The sequence below is a fragment of the Hemiscyllium ocellatum genome, chromosome 15 (assembly GCF_020745735.1).
Source record: "Hemiscyllium ocellatum isolate sHemOce1 chromosome 15, sHemOce1.pat.X.cur, whole genome shotgun sequence".
NCBI lineage: Eukaryota > Metazoa > Chordata > Chondrichthyes > Orectolobiformes > Hemiscylliidae > Hemiscyllium > Hemiscyllium ocellatum.
The window spans coordinates 38820668-38835345 of record NC_083415.1 but is presented as its reverse complement, the minus strand read 5'-3'; the positions used below and the strand labels follow the sequence as shown (position 1 = coordinate 38835345).

General features: G+C 40.0%; 1 protein-coding gene across 1 annotated transcript in view; it reads left to right on the top strand.

Moving 5' to 3' along the window:
* The window catches only part of LOC132822955 (peroxidasin-like), a 192290-nt gene that overhangs the window by 100999 nt on the left and 76613 nt on the right, over window positions 1-14678 (top strand). The window contains exons 3-7 of the mRNA XM_060836399.1: window positions 2589-2660; window positions 4953-5024; window positions 5853-5924; window positions 6376-6447; window positions 10705-10874. Coding sequence (XP_060692382.1) covers window positions 2589-2660; window positions 4953-5024; window positions 5853-5924; window positions 6376-6447; window positions 10705-10874 — 458 coding nt within the window. The remainder of the gene's footprint in view (window positions 1-2588; window positions 2661-4952; window positions 5025-5852; window positions 5925-6375; window positions 6448-10704; window positions 10875-14678) is intronic.

The window sequence follows — 14678 nt, the reverse complement described above, 5'->3', positions numbered from 1 at the left end:
TGTCAAGGGTGGTCTCTCTCTAGATTTGAGTCCTTTCTTTCCACGGTTGAATCAGGCCTCTGAATGGATCTCACAAAACCCAAACTTCACATGGGTGAGCACATTATGGTTAATTAAGAGTTGGTTGATAGCACTGTCAATGATGACTTCTATCACTTGATGATTGAGATTAGACTGACGAGATACTAATAGGCCAGGTTGGATTTGCCCTGCTTGTTGTAGATCAGTTGTAACTGGGAAATTTTCCACATTGCTCGGTTGATGTTCATGTTGCTACTGCCGTGGAATGGCTTAGCTATGAACACAGCTAGTTCTGGTATAAATGTCTTCAGTCCTATTGTCAGAATGTTGCCAGGTTCTCATCCTTTCTTGTATCTAGTGACTTCAGCTGTTTCTTGATACAAAGTGGAGTGAATCAAATTGTTTGAAAGTTAGCATCAGTGATTCTTAGAAGCTTGGAAACAGACGGGTCATCAACTGGGCAATTCTGACTGAAGATGTTAGCAAATACATTAGTCTTGTCTTTGCAAAGATGCGTTCAACCCCTCCCCCCCCCCCCCCCCCCATTGTTGAGATTTGGGATGTTTATGGTGCTGCCTACTCCAGTGAGTTGCTTAATTATTCTCTACCATTCACAATTGAATGTTACAGAATTAGAGTTGAATCTTTTGGTGGTAGGCTCTGTCTATTCCATGCTGCTTTGGCATGCATTGTAACTTCAGGTGGACTCCTTGTTGATGCCACTGTCCTGGTAGTTTTGTCCTGGGGATAGGATAGGACATACCCAGGGATAGTGATGGTGTTGCCTGGGGCATTGTAAGGTACGATTTTATGAGTGATATGCTGTTGTTCAACTAGTCTTTTGGACAGATCTCCCAAGTTTGACACAAGCCCTCAGATGTTTAGTAAGGAGGATGTTGTAGAGTCAATGCCTGTTTCTGCAACAGGCATGTCCTCCTACACTCTTCATTGCACCAAGGTTTACACCCTGGTATGATGTAGACTGGGGGATGTGCCATTAGGTGAAAAATTGTGGTTGATTACAATGCTGCTGCCACTGATGGCTCACATTGCCTCATGGTTGCCCAGCCTCAATTTGCTAGATCTGTTAGAAGTCTATCTCATTCACCATGTGATAACAGGATTTCATCTCCAAGAGGACTATGGTGATCACTCCTACTGACACTGGCATGAACAAATGCAACTATTACCAGTAGATTAGTGAGGATGACGCCATGTAATTTTTCCCTTCTGTTTGTATACTCATCTCATGCCGCAGGCCTGGTGTAGGAGTTATGTCCTTAGGACTCTACCAGTTCAGTCAGTGATGCAGTTGACTCACTTTTGTAAATAGTGCCCCATGCAGACTATATTCTGGGCCCTGCCATCCTCCAAGCAATGTTCAACATGGAAGAGAATAGATTCATCAGACATGTGAGGCCACAGGTCGTAATTAGCAGGAGATTTTCTTGTTTATGTTTGGCCTGATGGCATGAGACTTCACGGGATCTGGAATCCAAGGTAAAGCCCTCCTGTCTGGATGCCCACTGTGCTGCCCCCACCTGGTAGTTTTGTCCTGGGGATGGGATAGGACATACCCAGAGATAGTGATGGTGTTGCCTGGGACATTGTAAAGTATGATTCCATGAGAGTGACAGACTGTTGTTTAACTAGTCTTTTGGACAGATCTCCCAATTTTGGCCCAAGCCCCCAAATGTTTAGTAAGGAGGACATTGTAGAATCAATAGAATTGTGTATGCTGTTCCCTTGGTTGATGTTGGTGGTACCTCTGATTTCATTCCTTTCATCAGTCTTTTAAATACAACCTGAATGGCTAGCCAGGCCATTTAAGAGTCAACCATATTGCCATAGATGTGGAGTCATATTAGGCCAGGAAAGGATCAGATTTTCCCTCCCTGGAGGGCATTAGTGAACCAAATGGGTTCTTGGAGCAATCAACAATGATTTCAGGGTCACCATAGATTATCTTAAATTTCAGGTGTATTCATTGAACCTATTTTTCCAGAGAATTAGCCTGCTTCTCTGGATGACTAGCCAAGTGACAATAGCAGCAGTTTCAATACATTTGTGCATCAGGAGGTTTAGCCTTTCATGGTAAGCTGTTGTTGATGTCTACAGCCTCCAGAAACCAGATATCCTTCCACAGTGGGTGCACACTGCTGGTCATTGCTAGTTTTTACACCTGCCCCTCCAGTTCTGTACCACTCCTTGAAGTTTTGTTCTCTCTTGCAAGGGGAGATTGCAGAGAGCTGAGAGTAGGCCACATGCAGGCTTTGAACTCTGGCAATCCACCTCCTGCTGCCCAAACAACTTTGACTTATATTAATGATACTTTATTCATTAGTTTGCCTAATTTGAATTTTGGAAATGTTGCATTTCTATTCTGTATACGTGCCTTGAAGACAGGTAAATTCTGTCAGATCAGAATAACTTTCCGATCTGTCATTTGAGACAGTTGCCCTTACATTATCTACAAATAGTTTTCAAAAATAAAACCCAGTCTTGGAAGTGCATTCAAACTTAAACGTTTTTAATGATATAAGTTCACTGATTTTTTTTCCCTGCAGGCTGCTCAACAATAATCAAATTAAGGGGATTCCACGGCGGGCATTTGAGGAGCTAGAAAATCTGAAATATCTGTGAGTTGACATTTAAAGTATTTGCTGTGGGTTGCATCTCGTATTAGAAAGAAAATGTGCATAAATATTCTTGTGTCATGACATAAATTTATAGATACCTATTTTCAGCAAGATGATATTGATCTCAATATTATCTCATTCTTTGCGTTTGCTTCACAGATGTGGTGTCCATGTGCTCATTAACTGTGGATAATGTGAAACAGCTACTTCATTGGGCAGCCAATCACCAAACATGATGCAGAAGTGCATCTTGTTGTTAAAAGTTGCCAACAAACACTGCAAACTCTGAATGTGTTTTGTTTCCCTTAAGCTTGAAATTTCAAGTGTTTGAGGAATGCTTATAAATCATGTCTGGGAAAGAATCCTCAACTCAGTACAATGTATAACTAACCATTAATGTTAATGGGTTTATTTTATATTTTGTAAAACTGAAACAAGCCTCCTCAATATTCTCTCTCGTGATGTAGGAAAAACTGTAAGTTAATAACTATGCTGTGAATCTAAGTGCAGTAAGTTGGACTGGAACTTAAGCACAATATCTTCTCACCTTGCAAGCCCTTGATAAGGGCCCAAATCTGCCAGGCTCTAGACCATTGGAGACCAGATTTGTGACTGGAGAGGTGTTTTATGACCCAAGGGTAGTCCTCACACAATGGCCTGTTTAGGAATTGTCTGCGAAACTTTAACTTCTGACAAGGGCCCATTGTAAATGCCTCCAAACTGAGTTGCAGCTGAAGACTTCAGACGGTTCCAAAGTAACCTGGATGTTACCTGTAGACAAAACAATCCTAATTTAACACTTGGATAACTGTAGAATTGACATCCATATCACTGTCACTGACCACCCTGACAAAATTGGCTGATCACTCATCCCCATGACCTGACTTCCACCACTTACCTACCACCTGTTCTGAAGAAGTGCTAAATCAGGTTTGAAATGTTGACTGTTTTTCTCTTTCCATGGATGTTGCCAGACCTGAGTTTTGCCAGCACTTTGTTTATATTTCTTTTATCACTTCACCCACCTTCCAGACTGATGATCTTACCCATTTACTGCTTGACCCTTCTAAAACCGCAGCTGCCATGCTACGCACCTATCACCTGAACCAACCTACACCGTGCCCATTCACGCATTTTATGCATTCATCCATTTGCTACCATTTATCGACTCATTAGATCGCTACCATTCAAAATGGATGTTCACACATACCAATGCATATTATGCGCCTCCAAACAACAACTCCTGTGGTCCTATGTGCAAGAGTGAAAGGGAATACAGTTCATACCCATCATGTGAATGTACCTGTCAACTGGTCTACAATTGGCATAAAGCAGAACATTCACAGTGGAAAAGGAATGGGCAGGGAGGCACACACCAGTTTGGTGTATTGGAGATTAGGAGGTGTGAGCATAAACTTCCTTTTACAAAAGGAAGAATTCATGTCTATGGCTTTTTAGTTGCTGTAGGTATCAAAATCCTGTCAGGTTTGGGTAAAGGGAAGAGTTGAGAAGAACAGCACCAGTGTGAAATTTGAGAGGAAATTACTCTAAGATTCATATCACTATTATGGTGGGATCAACAATTAGGTTATTGTGGACTGCAGAAAGTGGCAGCATAATTTCAGGCAACAGGACGTCTACTACTTTGACAGTTACAGATGTAATTTTATATTACATTTAGTGGCAATACATAGCAACAAAAGTCTCCAATTTCTCCTCCAGAAATAAGAAAAAAACCCATGTTTCTGCTGTGAATGTAATGGTGGTTATATCTGCAGTTAAAGCTGAACTAAGTCATGCCATGTTACTCTTAGAATGCAACATACATAGACATATTTTGGAGTTGAAAATCTTCTGAGGCTGTCAATTTTTATTAATTTTCCAATTTGACTTGTACGTCAAGGCACAAGGTGCCAAAATATGTCTCAAACTAATGACCCTGAAGCAAGTGTTAATATTTGTGCCAGACCACCACATAATTGTTTGAAACTGCTAGTCAAAATCAGTATGGGAATTTATGAAATACTCCACAGAGATATAAGCAGTGTAATTCTGATCAAATCTATGGTTATCTAACTAACCAGTGGAGTTATTATCCATGAATTTCTCTGTTTCAGGAAGTTCCATTGCACTTCTTTTAAAGCTAAAGTGTGCGTGTCAGGTTCCCAATGGGAATGCATAGTCTGTGAACGATTGTAAGCCTGATGTAAAAACAAAAGTATGATGGATGACTTGGCAGTACATTATCTGATTTAAGATATTGCCTTACAAGCGTTATCTTTTGCTTTTAAGATACCTTTACAAAAATGAAATCCAGACAATTCAGACACAAGCATTCAAGGGATTGGTTTCACTGGAACAGCTGTAAGTTTAAAAATGATCTTCCTATGTAATGTTTTAATTTATACATGGAATGGATGCACTGCTGGAAAGGTTGGAATTTATTGACCTTTTCCTAATTTGCGTTAATGGGATGGCTTGGTTGGCCATATCGGAGGCAAGTTCAGAGTCAATGACAGTGAGGTGATACATAGTGTTAACAGGGAGACAGCATAAACACATCTGAATGAAAAACTGAAAGCCCTGTGGATGCTGGAAGTCAGGAACAAAAACAGGAATTGTGGGAAAAGCTCAGCAGGTCTGGCAGCATTTGTGGAGAGAAATCAGAGTTAACGTATTGTGTCCACTGACCCCTCCTCAGAACTAACTGTCAACAGATGCTGCCAGAGCTGCTGAGATTTTTTAGAAATTTCTGTTTTCTAAACACATCTGACGTTGACTATCGCTCCTTTGTTATGAGTGCACAATTATGGGATTGTTGATATCCATGTCTTTATGGAGAAGGCTAATGATTGTCAGCATTTTCAGATAAACGTCTTTGAAATTTCACTTACATTATATCACGACAGTATTGCCATCATTGTTAAAGAGATCAACTTTGTGTACTTATTTATGAAGCGAACAGAATTTAAATTTCCCATTGCCATGGTGGAATTTGAACTCCTGTCTGTAGGTCATTCACCCCGGCCACTGTATTACTAGATCTTACCTGTTGAGATAAAGGCCATTAGGTCATTCCAAAGGTAATTGGATGAGCATTTCTATTGAAAGATAACAAGAGTTAGCTCGACAATGGAATGACCATTTCTTTTACTGCAGTTATATAATCAAATTTTCTTTTCCCTCTAACAGGTATCTTCACTTCAATAATATAGAAGTGTTAGAATCTGAAACTTTTACTGACCTTCCTAAACTTGAAAGATTGTGAGTACAGCCTCTTTTGCTTTTTTTTCCAAAACTGATCATTTGGAAACAGCACTGTGCAAACAGCTTTAAGATGTCTAATGTCCTTGAACTTTTGATCTAACAAAGGGCCTTGAAATTGCACCATCAGTTATCAATGTACATATATTTAGCACATTATTCTAAAAACTCCCCTCTGCTCTGGTCTTGCAGTCATTGAAATGAACAATGAATGACATGTTTAAAATAAATGAATAATTGCTTGGTGGAATAGTGGACTTGGGAATTTCTCCCAGACCCTGAAATGAATTATTTAAGTTGCAAACTGAGAGCCTTCCAGCTAATTCCTGAACACTACAATTGTCTCAAACAACATTTGATTGTATTTCTGAGTTAAACAGCTGTTGCCTTTTTGTGTTCATCACAAACCAACTAGTACTATTTTTAAATCCATGATTCTTTAATTTTGCAGGTTCTTGCACAACAATAGACTATCAAGAATACATCCAGGGACTTTCCACCAACTTGAATCATTGAAAAGACTGTAAGTTACATTTGCTTATGTAACTGTTGTGAAATTGAGTACATTTGTATTCAAAGAGTTTTCCGACTTGAGTTGATTTGCTGTGTGCCAAGGTGAAGCACTTTGGAGTCTGCCCTTCTTACATTACAACCAAGTTTTCAAATGAGCAGTGCCAGAGGAGAAGCATGAGCACACTATTTGAAATTTGAAATTGAAGGCTTATACCAAACAATTCAAAAGCAGTATGACTGTATGGGTGGAATAGGAGTGACTGGCACTGTTGCCAGCATAACACGAAACAAAGTCAGTGGTGGGTAATAAATGAAATCATTGGTGTAGACATGGACAAATATTCTCTTGTTGCCTTCTGCTTTTGATTTGGTTCCCAACCAAAAAATGGGTTTGGAAATTGCTTTGTGTCTATTGACAACACATTCCTAATGCACACCCCTCCTCTTCAGAAGAACAAGGACCGCAGCCACATGCAAGTTCCCCACCAATTCTCTCTCCCTCCTGAGTTGGAACTATATTGCATTTCTTCACTGTCACTTGTCCAAAATCCTGGACCTCATTTCTGAATGGCAGGTTGTGCCCACATCTTAGGCTGCAGTGGTTCAGGAGACCAGTTCACCACCACCTTCTCCAGGAAGGTGCGCCCACATTGGATGAAGAACAAACAAGGAAGAAATTGTTAAAGCTTTCCCACCCCAAAACCACTGTGTTAACAAAGATAGGTATGGATTTTTCAATGAGATGCTGAATTTACACAGCTGTTGGTCAAACCATGAAGAATAGAATTTCCACAGGATTTGCTGTTAATTTGCCAAGGTGGATGGAAACCCAAGAGCAATTATATAAATGCAGTTTCTGCAGGATTGCTATCATTTTACTACATTATGGCAGAAGTTTAGGAAAACCCAAAAATCTCAGAAATGCTCAGTATTAACTACAGAAAGGTGAAACCTGAAGTTATGGGGCTGATGTTGAAAGTGGCTATCCATGGATAATGAGGATTAGCATTCTCCTTTTCGAGTAATCTGTAGTACTCTGGATGAGTGTTCTGGGATGTACTGGCATTCCATGTGACAGTGTATTGCTGCCACATCAGCTTTTATCAGATGAATATTTGCTTGATCTATAACCATGGGTGAAGTGCCAGAGAACTGGAGAGTGGCTAATGTTGGCTTTTTATTTAAGAAAGGCTGTAAGGAGAAGTCTGGGAACTATAGACTTGTAAGTCTGCCAGTAGTGGTGGATAGGTTTTTGGAGAGGATACTGAAAGATAGGATTGCTATGTATTTGGTGAGGCAGGGATTGATTAGGGATAGGCAGTATGGTTTTGAGGAAAATAGTGTCTCACGAGCATGATTTGAGTTTTGAAATGAAGTAACCAAGATTGAGGAGGGCAGAGCTGTAGCCGTTTTTTAGCTGGACTTTAGTAAAGCCTTTGACAAGGTTCCTCATGGTACACTAATTATTAAAGTTAGATCACATAGGATTCAGAGAGAACCTGCCAGTTGGATACAAAATTGGCTTGACGGTAAGACACAGAGGGTAGTTATGGTGGAGGGTTGTTTTTCAGACTGGAGACATGTGACCAGCAGTATTCCATAGCGATCGGTACATGGTACACTGCTTTTTGTCATTTTATATAAGTGATTTAGTTGAGAATTTAGGAGGTTTGGTTCATGAATTTGCAGACAACACCATAATTGGTGGCATAGTGGACAGTGAAGAAGGTTATCCGCGATTACAGAGATCTTGACCACTTGAGTCAATGGGCTGAGAAGTGGCAGATAAAGTTTAATTTGGATAAGTGTGAGGTATTGCATTTTGGTAAAGCCAACAAGGGCAGAACTTATACAGTTAATGGTAGCGCTCTGGACAATGTTGTAGAATAGAGAGACCTAAAGGGTTTAGGTATATAATTCTTTGAAAGTTGCATCACAGGTAGATATGATAGTTAAGAAGGCGTTCAGCACGCTTGCCTTCATTGCTCAGACCTTTGGTATAGGAGTTGGGATGTACTGTTGTGGTTGTACAGGATATTGGTAAGGCCTCTTCCAAAGTATTGTGTGCACATCTAGTCACCCTGTCATAGGGAGGATATTATTAAATTGGACAGGGTTCAGAAAAGATTTACCAGGATGTTGACAGGAATGAGGGGTTTGAGTTAAAATAAGGGGCTAGGGCATTTTTTTTTTCAGTGCAGCATAATGGATTGAGGGGAAAGGTGACCTTACAGACCTTGTAGAGGTTTATCTATGGCCCTCATGATTGTGAGTGGGGGAGTTCAAAACTCAGGGCATATTTTTAATGTGAAAGGAAGAAGTTTTTAAAAAGGACAAGAGGGCAATTTTCTTAAAACAAAAAGGGATGGTTAGTTTGCAGAATGACCTGCCAGAGGAAGTGGTGGATGCAGGTACAGTTACAATACTTAAAGACATTTTGAACAGATACATAAGTAGGAAAGATTTGGAGGGACTAGTTTAGTTTGGGAACATGGTTGGCATGACTAGTTGGACTGAAGGGTCTGTTTCTGTGCTATATGACTCGATGAATCCTACTCCATTTTATTTTCACTGGAACCTGGAAAGACAGTTGGCTACATGCCCACCAATTAACTGAGTTTTATATTTCTCTTTTAAGTCTGGTTCCAGGAGCCTGCATCCACAAACCATTTCCTGGTATTTATGCTGTTAAATTCAACTTCTGTGAAGCGGGTTAATTTGTAAGCTCAGTTTTCCTTGTGTTTACATGTCTGCCAATATTTTATGTATTTTAAGTGGCTAGCCCCAGCAAAACCAATAGATTTGCTTTGGTGAACTGCCATGCGACATGTCAGTGGGGAGTTAACAATATTGCAGTACTGTAACAGTAAAGCAGCATAGACAGAGTAGAAATCCCTTGCTGGGAGCACAACTATTGTCATTCCCTTTACTTAATCAGCTCTGCAAAGAAGACGCTATCTTTGTTTAACCTAATTTGCACTAATATATTCACTAAGTACCTCAAAATTGAAGTCATGAATCTACCCTCAGCTACAGGTTTAGACGTGGTGACAAGGCAATAGAAATCTTTCCTGCTGAACTGTTTTGCGAATTGATCCACTATCTGTCATTGGCAGGAGGGTTTATAAAACCTACACAGTCAATTATGCTGACTAATGATCACAGTTCATCTGTTCTGGAAAAAACAAGCTGTTTATTACTCAGCACAGAAATTACAAAACTTGGTTAAAAGTGAGTAAATGCAAAGTTGCAAATTTCTTAGTTATATTGCCATCTGTTAATTGAGTAAATGGATCTTTTCATGGCTACACTTCAGGAGTTGCTACGAATTTGAGTGTAGCCATGAGAATGTAGCATGTGGGTATTTAATTTGTATGACAAGACTGTGTTCACTATGGGCTGGATTTGACATGAAGGAAGTGGGCCCACCCACTGGCTGAAAAGATACCAGGAAAGCCACAACCCGACTTTATGATCATTTGGGGAATTAATTGCCTGAGATGATGTCTCTTCCTGATGTGGGAGGATCAATCGGATGTGCAGCTTTGCTTGGGCCAGTCATAAAGGTCATATTGGGCAGTAACAGATAGGAGGGGGTGGATCCTTTTGTTAGTCTGCTCCCCATTAGGCACAAGAGGAATGCCACTCCTCTCCAAGCCTGCAGCAAGGTTACCAAGCTCCTCACTGATAAAAATTAATTGGCCACTTAAAATCCTCAATTATCCAAGGGTGGGTGAACCACCTGACACTTTCCCAATGGAAGTGAGTGAACGGGCACAGCATCTCTCTCGATTTCATGCCCATCACTTCCACCCTCTCCACAGCCTGCACTGGGGGTGGGGGGGTAGGGGATAGGGGATAAAATTGTGGCCTGCATTTGCTTATGCTTGAGCTTCTGAAGGGCAGGTTATGGAAGAGCAGCCAGGAAAACAATGGACTGGATAAGGCTGGATGTATTGCTGATATTCTTAATCAGGATTGATCCATCAAAGAGATAAGTGGTAAGTGTTCTTCCTGAATGTCAAGGTGCACTAAATTGAAACAAAACCAGCAAATATAAATATGCTTCTTAAAAAAACAAGATTTTAAGTTGTGCATGATATTCAAGTGGAATGGAAATTCTTTATGACAGGATTAAATCTTCAAAGATGTTTAACAAAAATTGGATTATAATCTCACGAGTACACACTCACTAAACAATTTACCTGTGTAGCTTATGAACTGTTCTCTAACTTTGTAATAATTCTTTTATAATTGTATTTTGTAGTCGCTTGGACTCCAATTCACTGATCTGTGACTGTGAGTTAATGTGGCTGGCAGAACTCCTGAAGAAATATGCTGAACATGGTAACGCCCAGACAGCTGCTACCTGTGAGCATCCCAGTAGATTGCAGGGACGGTCGATTACAACAGTAACAGTGCAGGAGTTTAATTGTGGTAAGTAAGTTAAATTGTCTCCATTATTTTGTTTTGTTAACTAATCACTATCCTCTGGGTTTCTTCATGGATGTTTGCTTTGCTCCACCCCCCACCAACTATTGTACTCCCTCTCCCTGTGGGCAATCAGTCAGTCAGTGTAACACTGACTGAGTGAATGGATTCATTCAGCATAGTACAAGTTGGAGTAGGACTTCAGGAACACAGCATGAGGCTGACGTTTATGCAACAATGGAGGGAATTTGACGAATTGAGAACCTTGAGCTGAGACCCAAAATAGAATTGTAAGAGCTGAGAGCAAGTTGCCACTGGATCTGTGGTGAAAGTGGTCTGGAGCTGGGACATGGAGTAGGAACATTTTTGACTGAGACAGAGATTGGTGAGAGTTGCAGGTTGCGTGATTAATTTTTGTTATATATCACTAATCTGCAATTGTAGTAACTATTCACCTGATATTAAAGTTAGAGCAAAGTTTGAAGTTCAAGCTTTAATCTATTGCTTACACAAGCAGATAATGTGGAAGTTACCTTGACAGAGTATTGTACTGCAGTAAGCAACCCTGGATTTTAATCTGTGTTTCTCACCAGATGGCAAGGAGCTTTGAGCCATGATCATTGAATGCAGAAGGAAGGTGGTTTCAAATGTTTATGGAGGGCCAGTAAACAGGGCTTTCTTCATTCTGCATACTGGGAGATTTCCTCTGCTGCCTGCTCCTCTGAGTCGATATGTGGCAGATGGAGTTCAACCTGGATAAATGCGAGGTGATGCATTTTGGAAGGTCGAATTTGAAAGCTGAGTACAGGATTAAGGATAGGAATCTTGACAGTGTGGAGGAACAGAGGGATCTTGGTGTGCAGGTACATAGATCCCTTAAAATAGCCACCCAAGTGGACAGGGTTGTTAAGAAAGCATATGATGTTTTGGCTTTCATTAACAGGGGGATTGAGTTTAAGAGCCGTGAGATCTTGTTGCAGCTCTATCTAACTTTGGTTAGACCACACTTGGAATACTGCATCCAGTTCTGGTCACCCTATTATAGGAAAGATGTGGATGCTTTGGAGAGGGTTCAGAGGAGGTTTACCAGGATGCTGCCTGGACTGGAGGGTTTTTCTTATGAAGAGAGGTTGACTGAGCTCAGACTTTTTTCCATTAGAGAAAAGGAAGAGGAGAGGGGACCTAATTGAAGTATACAAGATAATGAGAGGCATAGATAGAGGTCGATAGCCAGAGACTATTTCCCAGGGCAGCAATGACTAACATGAGGAGGTCATAGTTTTAAGCTGGTTGGAGGAGAGTATAGAGGGGATGTCAGAGACGGGTTCTTTACACAGAGTTGTGAGAGCATGGAATGCGTTGACAGCAGTAATTGTGGAAGCAAGGTCATTGGGGACATTTAAGAGACTACTGGACATGCATATGGTCACAGAAATTTGAGGGTGCATACATGAGGATCAGTGGTTGGCACAACATCGTGGGCTGAAGGGCCTGTTCTGTGCTGTACTGTTCTATGTTCTATGTTGTGGAGAAACTTATCAACTGAATTCCTAGATACTGTATGTAAGAGGCAGTCTGGATATTTTCGTGGCAAATTTTCAAATGCAATAAAAGCAATTGAATAGTTTAGCTTTGATCATTTTGTTGTGGATTATAACATTTTAAAAATGTTTTTATGTACCTAATTTCCTAGAAAAAAAGATGGTTGCTAAAAAACTTTGGAAACTTTATCTTAATACATTGTAAGTGGAACATTTGAGTAAAGATGTTGTATAAGAATACTGGGGAAAAAAGGAGAATTTGATAATTTCTAAAAAAAACCATGAAAGGAAGAGTACCCAGGAAATTTACAGGTATCAGTAGTGGGTAAATGATTCAAAAAGGAGAAAGTTTTAGGCAAAAACTAATGTGATAAGTACTGAACGTGGCTTCGCAAGTAATAGGTTTTGCTGACTATTAGTCTTTTTTTTTTGAGTATAGAGCTAAGTTAGCTAATCAGATGAACTCAATAGGTTTAAAACCTTCAGCAGTACATTTGATGCAGATATTGATTTTTCATGTGATAGAATGATTTGAATTAAGAGGAACTTTTGGACTGTAAAACCAAGTGATTTACTTGGTAAAGCAACAGTAGCTAAGTCCAGATGTCAAATGGATCTGTTCTAGAATCATTGTTTTCATCGTATGTTAATGATTTGGAAAAAATTATGCTATTCTCTAAGTCTGCTAATGATTTAAAATTTGGAGGGTATATAATAAGTAAGAAACAGATCAGGTGCACAGGGACCTGTATAGGTTAGGAAATAGGACAAGAAATGTGTGGGATTGGTTAATGTAGGGCAAAAGGGAATCCACAAAAATGAGGAAGATAAACAGATAATGACAGTAAGAATATATTCATTTATTTCTGTAAGGAGAAGAATCTGTTGCGGATTCTTAAATACAGTACAATATGCAGGGTTGATGAAAAAAACCAAGAGCATATTCTCATCAGGACATGCCAATTAATCTTTATAAACATTTGGTGCATTTCACCTTCATTACAGTATGCATTAATGTAATAAAGGATGATATCTGTGTCTCGACTTGATTCAGAAAAGTGCAGGAAAGTTGAAAACCCAAGTTAACTTATCCCATTTAAGAGGATAAGCTAAAGTTACTAATTATTGATAATTAACATAACTTGAGGCAGGAGGAGCGTGCTTTATTATTTGATAGCCTTGTTTCTGATCTTTAACTTTGAATCTACTTTGTTGCCTGAGCCCCATATCTTTTGATTCACTTAGTCTAAAAACCATCTCCCTCATCCTTGAATATGCTAATTATCTGAAGACACATTGATCTCTGGGGTGGAGAATTCAAAAGATTCACAGACCCCTGTGACCAACCCTTGATTTGAGTCTATGGCCCCAATTTTCATCTGCAGTTAGGAGCATGAAGACAAGATGTTTCACATCCTCTTAAACTTTACCTGGGAGAATAATTGGCATGGAAGGTCATGTTTTTGTTCTGGGATGGCAGGTTCCCTGAAGTGAACTCTAAAGCATGGGTTTTTTGCTGTGAATGCAGTCCGCCTCCATGCACGGTCCTGTACTGCAGTTCAACCAAAAAGGAATGGGACTAAAAATGTCCCTCAAACCCTCACCCCTGTTATTAACAACTCTGGTCTGAAGGTATGCCAGAGACCTAATGGTAAAAAGGGACAAACGATGGATGTATTAATTGAATTATTTGAGGTTGAACAGATTGTGTATTTATGGAAACTAGTAATCCGAATGGCATCTGGCTAACTCAAATACAGCTGTCACTAAAAGTGTGAACCTATACTCTGTTTAAATAGTTATTTTCTACTATATAAGAACTCCTCACAAACTCTCTTCCCTGACAGATCCCCCAATCCCCAATAAGCTATCCCTTGCCACTCCTTACCCTCAGAGCCTTGCTTTCACACTGTACTCCCACCGTGGTCTTCTTTTTAATCCTTCTGTGAACTTATGCCACTGTGCCGAGCTGCCTTCATCTCCATAACCCCTCGTTTCTCCCTTTGCTAGTCTATGCTCCTCTACTCACCACCTTTGCCCTTTTAAAGCTCTTATGCCAACTTAGTGTCTGACCCCCTACTATCCACAATGGGGAAACCTCAGGAGCCATGCTAACAAAACTTTATTCATCTCTATTGATGACATCACTATTTTTTTAAAAATGCTCTGATTAAAACAAAATTCAGTTCCTTCAGTGAATCTCTCATGTAAAGAACCATTTGTATTCTAGGTTCTTTGACAGCTTATATGATTTTGATTAGTTTATGCA